At 44.2% G+C, this 6,619-nt stretch overlaps 1 protein-coding gene across 3 annotated transcripts in view; it reads right to left on the reverse strand.

Moving 5' to 3' along the window:
• Positions 1–6,599, reverse strand: part of SEPHS1 (selenophosphate synthetase 1) — a 30,373-nt gene extending 23,774 nt beyond the window's left edge. Inside the window, exons 1-4 of one of the 3 annotated variants that reach the window (XM_006906971.3) lie at positions 6,424–6,594; positions 4,184–4,453; positions 2,328–2,431; positions 316–423 (exon numbers count right to left, since the gene is read on the reverse strand). In XM_006906971.3, coding sequence (XP_006907033.1) covers positions 316–423; positions 2,328–2,431; positions 4,184–4,376 — 405 coding nt within the window. In that variant the 5' untranslated portion in view covers positions 4,377–4,453; positions 6,424–6,594. Of the gene's footprint in view, positions 1–315; positions 424–2,327; positions 2,432–4,183; positions 4,454–6,423 lie in introns of all 3 variants that reach the window. The other 2 variants (XM_015585641.2, XM_015585640.2) reach the window with 2 other exon arrangements.
• Between the last annotated feature and the right edge of the window lie 20 nt (positions 6,600–6,619).

Here is a 6,619-nt window from a genome sequence, read left to right on the forward strand (position 1 = left end):
TAGCCCAGTGCACAGGCCTGGCACGGAGGTGCTAGTACTGAGGCCTACACTTTACTGAAACGAGCACTTATGTCCTGGCTTCAGTCTACCCAGGAGAGAGAAAGGGAAGCAGGGGACGGAAATGAGCATATGGATAGGCTAGACTCTCAGTTCTACTTCAGTGATAACTGCCAAATAGTGTCTGAGAGCTGGATGAGATATGGAAGGCATGCGGCCTGGGCTCCTCGCGTTACAGATGGGAAGAAAAGGGCTGACCAGTCAAGTGACGTGACCTAGACAACACACAAGTGAGCAGCTGGCCCATCTCCTACTTACCCTGTCGGTCATTTTATTACTGATTCCAAGGAGCATCAGCATATTGTCACATTCTGTGACCCCCATTGCATAGAGGTCACTGAGAACATTGGCACATGCTATCCTGCCCTGGAAGAGAGCAGAGATGTGAGAAAGGACAACGGGGGGACTTTCCATGGGTAGGAACGAAGAGCAGGCCTGAGCAGTGCCTCTTACAACCGAGGGACTTTCCAGGAGTGGCAGCTGCTGGGGTGTGGTCCTCAGTTTCTGTGATTTGCAGACGAGTTACCTTTCCTTAATCACAGAACTACTAGGCCGTTCACTCTTTCTCAGACATCCACATCCTGTTACCATCTCTTCTTTCCCATTCTAAACACTGGGAGAAGCATGAAGTTTGTTTCGATGGGGAACAGACTGAGGGGATGTCAGGGGAGCAGGGCTGGGGCTGACGGTCTGGGAGGAAGAGCTGTGGAGTGGAAACCTCTGAAGACAACTACGCTAGAGCAGATCTGGAAACGTCCGTTTTTCCTAAACAGATTCTTTAAAAATGTGGACTTTATTGGTTATAGAGAAGATGGTTTTTATACTCGTGGATGGAGAAATTTTCGTAGCTTTTCAAGCATGTAAAAGATAATCAGAAAAATCATCTTGATTGAGAAATAAAATAATTGAAGAAATAGAACACACCTAGGCCTGAAGTCGGATTAATTTCTAAAGAAAAAGAGAAGCATTTCTTAGTAAACTATCTATTTTACTAAGGAACTTTAAAATAGTATTCAGTAGAAATGTGGTGGTAATAAAGGTTTTATTGCCATTGAAAATCTTTTTAACATAAGCTACCATTATCTGAACAGTAAAAGAGAAAGTGACAAATCTTCCTTCTGACATAAGGATAATCAAACTCCCAAACACCATCATTTTCAGTAGTTGTTTTTGCTTGTTTAGATTTTTTACGACTTCTTGGCAGACGGGCAGTGAGCCTTCTGCGACTCACTTTCAACAATAACAAGGCAACAGGTAGTTTGCAACTTGGAGGTGCAACTGCTGGTCAGGGCTGCAGCGACTGCCCTTTTTCTGGGCTCTCTCAGATGCTTTTAAGAGATGCTAGGGAAAGGACGAATTCTAGTTCTGGCCATCTTTGCCACCTGCTCAGGTGGGACACCTGGGGTATGGCACACCTCAGTCTCTCAGGAGTGTTGCTCTAGAGGAGACCAGATGGACGTGTGGAGGGAAAGCAGGATTCGAGTGACCCAAGTGCTGGCCACGGGCACTTGAGAGGTGAAGACCCCCACCTCCCGTTTAGCTGCCTCATGGCCTAAGTCCCTATGTCAGCAGCCTGATCCCAGTACTCCTGCCGCACAGGAGAACCCCTGGTATTTCCTAATAACAGGACATTCCCAATCCCTTCACTGGCTCTTCTTGGCTGGTAGGATGGAAGGTAGATGAGAGGGTTGCTGGCTGCACCATACGGTGAACAGTTGGGAACTACATCTAAGCCAGGCAAGATCAGCAGCTAGGAACGTTAGTCCAGCAGTTCAGATACGCCTTCTACACGGTGAGCACGTAATATGGTTGGGGGTGAAGGAGGGACCAGAATCAGAATCAATGGTCGAGAGGCTTCACTGTGATGAGATGCTACGCTCTACTTCTGAAAGGAAACATCTAGGATCGGACCTATTACAGAGTATGGGAACACCTCTGGCCGGAAAGGAGTGAGTTTACAAATGTCAAAGAAAGAAGAAAACTACAAACATGAGTCAGCGGACACTTAGTAGACAGCAGGTGTTTTCACACAGACACACACTCAGGTACCAAAGCAGCACAGGGACGTCTGCCTAATTATCATGCACAGCACCACGTGTGAGCAGGAAACAATCAAATGGCTGCAACTATGGGAGTCAGGGCAGCAGTGGGATGAGAACAATCTGGATTTAAAAAAACGAGAACCCCGCCCCACACACAAAACCCCAGCCACCACCCAAAACCGAACAAACAGCAGTTCCAGATGTAAAAACACACAAAGTCAAACTTACCATCATGTAAGGGTCATCGACGATAGGATAAATGTAATCTGTGGTTTGAACCAAGGAAAGACCACCATGCCTCAAAGGAATGACACAAGTATCCATCCCAATGCCTGCAAAGATGGAAGTCATCATCCACAAATCAACAGGAAACGCCATTTCATCTTATGCCATCAATGCTCTGAACAAGAAGTTTTGTGTGAGATACTCATGGGGCTGCTGGAAGGAGCGAATGAACTCACCCGGTTATCGAAGCGTTTAATGGTGCAATGCGTGCCAAGTGCTCAGTAAGGTCAACAGGGCGAAGTTATAGAGAGGAATTGTTACGTTACCCATAAGGTTTTATTGCATTGTTTCTGTCCCCTTCAGCAGCAGTTTATTTTCCTCGACGATGTTATCTAAGCGGTTTCTCACTATACAGATGTTCCTTGACTTATGATGGGGCTACATCCCGATAAAGCCATCGTTAGTGGAAAATGTTTTACATCAAAAATGCACATTAATATACCTAACCTACAGAACATCATAGCCTAGGCCAGCCTACCTTAAACGTGCTCAGAACACTTATGTTAGCCTCCAGCTGGGCAAAATCATTTGTGATCTGGCTGACCTGGGGCTGCAGCTCGCTTCTCAGCATCACGAGAGAGCATTGTACTGCATATATTGACAGCCCGGGAAAAGATCAGAACTCAAAATTTCAAGTATGTTTTCTACTGAATGTGTATCGCTTTCACACCATTGTAAAGTCAAAAAATTATGAACTGAACCATCATAAACTGGGAACTGTCTGTATTCTCATTTCTTGACAAGTAAGCCGACATCCAATCCAACTCATTCATGTGGCATTTCTCCACACTCAGACATCGGCCAAATGAGGATGTTTCCATACTGAGCTCCAAGGAGCCCCGAGTCTCCTACAGCATGGGCTGTGAGCTATCCTCTCTGCCAACCAAAGCAACTCTGACCTTATCTGCTTTATGTATCAGTGAAGAGAGGAGTACTTTGGGTTCAATACCAATGTTGTAAGACAGGATTTCATAATAAAATAGCAGGTGAAAATAAATGAAATAAAAATGTAAGAATGCTGATCAAGTCACACACTGTAACTACAAAACATCCGAATTCCTAGAACACATGCCGAACATTCAAAAAGCGAAATGATCATGGCCTTGCAGCACGTCCTTAACAACCACACAATGAAAATTAGCAAACAATATCCCAATAGCTTAGAGTTTCTTTCTGAGCTCTAGGTTTGGGAAAAGGCAACCACTAATGACATCAGGAATTCAGTAAAGAAAAAAACATGGCTCTCGATTCCAGATGACATCCTGGAGTCAAGTAGAGATTCAGTCCAGACCTCTCCCCTTCGGTGTCTGGGGCACTTTTCTTCTCCCTCCTCCCCAAAAGAGCTTGGAACTCCCAAGTCATGCCCCACCCCCCCAGTCACTGATCTCAAGGTACTGCTCGATGATGCTTAAGCGCCACCTTTCTTAAGGCATTAAAGAGAATGCAAGCATTTCAAGAAAAATTTTGATAAAGGCATAAAGGGGTTTCTGCTTAATCTTCGGTTAACCAGAAAATCCAATTTGATTTTTTAAAAAAGGCTTTTACTGTAATATAATTATCTGAATTGCATACTTAGTAGTTCAAAAGGGGTTAGAGAACATTTCTTTATCTTTTCAAGTACTTCCTCCTCCAAATAAGTTACAATAATGTAACATAGTTACCACTGCTCTGTTCTTTGAATCCTTCTTATAGAAAAAAAGGTAACATGGGAGGAGAGCAATCTGGTTTTTGACTGGCTGACTACACTGCAGCCAGATGTTTCACTTGGGGAAAGAGAAGAGAAACAATGGTTCACATACCAAGCCTTGGCATAACTGCTCCCAGAAACTGTTCATCTTCTTGGAAGTGGTTCTCTTGTAAGGATTCCAGCAATTTCTGCAGGACATCTTGGGGCACTTTGCAGCCAGTGCCCTTCAGTTCAGTGAATCTGGTTAGCCGGAAGCTCTTGTCCAATTCATAACTTTCTGGGTTAAAGGACTCCCGCGTAGACATGGTTCTTAGGCTCACACACCTCACAGCTGGGCTCCTCCCCTCCCTCTCCTAGTCAGCTGGTCTCTCTACAGATCCACCTGGGTAGCACCAAAACACAAAGACGCCATTAATAGAATTCTCACCAGTACTTGCCAAGAATCAAGCAAATACCTGAAGGTGAAAAGTAAATGTGAAAAGGGCTAAAATCAACAAGACCACAAGGAAATGGTGATTTAGGGCCACAACAGTTTGTCACAGTGATGCAAAACCCAGAATAAGTTATTTTAAAAAGTGACTATGCCATCACGGACATGCTCTACAGAAGAGCTGATGTCTGTGTTGTTTTAATTGTGGCTCTGAGGGGCAGCAAGGAAGACCTCCTCTGAATAACGATGGGCCAGCTGGCTTACATGACACAGTGCCATCTTGAATGGTAAGTCCCAAAGGTTCTTCTCGCAGGCAGCATTATGGAAAAACGTATAGTCATTTCATCTGTCAGCCCGGAAGCGCTATACAGAAATTAGACGTTCTGGCTCGTGACTTTTCTGGAAAACTCTTCTAATAACTTTTGCTATCTCACATAGAAAAATAACATGCCTATCAGATTCTTTGTGGGAAAAGAATGTTGTTGGAAATGCATTTGATGATATTCATGACACTAAATTCAATTTTTAAGAAATTATGTTTTTACTGAGCCAAAAGTACACAACACGGTTCAAAACTAACAGGAAGTGTCACTAAAGAACACAACTTTAAAATGAGAATGCCTGTTTAACTACACAAGGTTCATTTTCTTCAAGAGAGTGATAGAAAGTTCTCTGATGTTTTAATGCAGTGCTAGTTCCTAGAAAGCAAACATCCCACCCAACAAACTGGCACACACACATCATTGACAAAATATGTTACTGCTCACTACTGTTTCACTGCAGAACTAAAATAAATTAAGCTGTACTAAATTGCTAGCATGAATAGTAGCCGGTACCACTGGAATTTCTGGACCAAGCACTTCTGAGTGTGAAATCTTTGGGGCTAAACCAAAAGCTCACGTGTGCTCCCAGGAGTTATAAACTTTCAGATTTATACTTTATTGGGAACAGAATTACAGACACCCCAAATTTTAGAATCAGTTTCCCTTATAACATTTATGATCGAAAACATAATTCCCACTTATAGAGGTTTCGATTCACTGGGAAGAACATCACTCATTTAAAATAAATCTTACAAAGCCCCAGTTTCTAAGTGATTGACAGTAATACCAACAAAAACATGTTTGGGGTGAGCGAAGATTTCAGTTTTAAAATTACAACATGCCAAGAAAACAACCTGTCCAAAAAGAGAGCGCAGGAGAGCCAAGCAACCGGCAGAGATGGGAATTTTGAAGCCATTTTAGAGTTAGGAAAAGTCCAACGGCACTTTGACTTGGAAAGGCTTGGAACAAACACCACAGTCCTGTCCTCTCAAAATGCCTAGCATTTAACACTGCCTCACCCCTACCAGGAGGAAAGAATCCAACCCACGAGGCATCCAGTTATTTTCCTACCTCTAATCCCTATCCCACCGCCCCCCCCCCCAAAAAAAAGGCGGGGAGGAAAATCTGGAATTTAGGGGACCAACTTCCTTTTAAACATCATTGACATTTTTCCAGATTTTTAAGAGGAAAAAAAAGTTTAAAACACCTTAAGTCCAGAAAACACTCAGGAGTTTTAAATTCCAAATGCAACGAGAGATAAACCTTATCATATCCGAACCTTAAAAAAACAAAACAAAAAAAAAACCCCTTACATTTTGAGGAGGGGAAGTGAGGGTGGGGGGTGCCTGAGAAAAAGAGCAATTAAATGTGGGGAGAGTATAAACGTGCATATGTGCATAAGAGGGTGTCAGCTGCGACCCAAAAGCCGTCTGTTTACACCTTTAAAACAATGATATGAATATTTAAAGACAAAGATTAACCCTTTCCCGCTTGGCCACGTTTAAATGTATTTTAAACGAGATGGCAAAGCGGGCCGACAGCTGGGGAAGCCCGGTAAGTGGGGGGTGGGAGAGGGTGCAGCTGCGGCCGGATACCTACCTACCCCCCAAGCTCCTAAACTCAGGACATCAACAATGGGGGGGCCGCGGCAACGTGGGTGCAGCGGCCAGGCGCTCGCATAGAAGCACACGTCGAGGCCGCCGGAGCGCGGGCCACGGAACTCGGGGACACCTTAAATCGCAGGCTGCCACCTTTAAAGGCCGGCCGGCCCTGGGCTCTTTGTGCGGCGCGGCGG

The sequence above is a fragment of the Pteropus alecto genome, unplaced genomic scaffold (assembly GCF_000325575.1).
Source record: "Pteropus alecto unplaced genomic scaffold, ASM32557v1 scaffold11, whole genome shotgun sequence".
Lineage (NCBI taxonomy): Eukaryota > Metazoa > Chordata > Mammalia > Chiroptera > Pteropodidae > Pteropus > Pteropus alecto.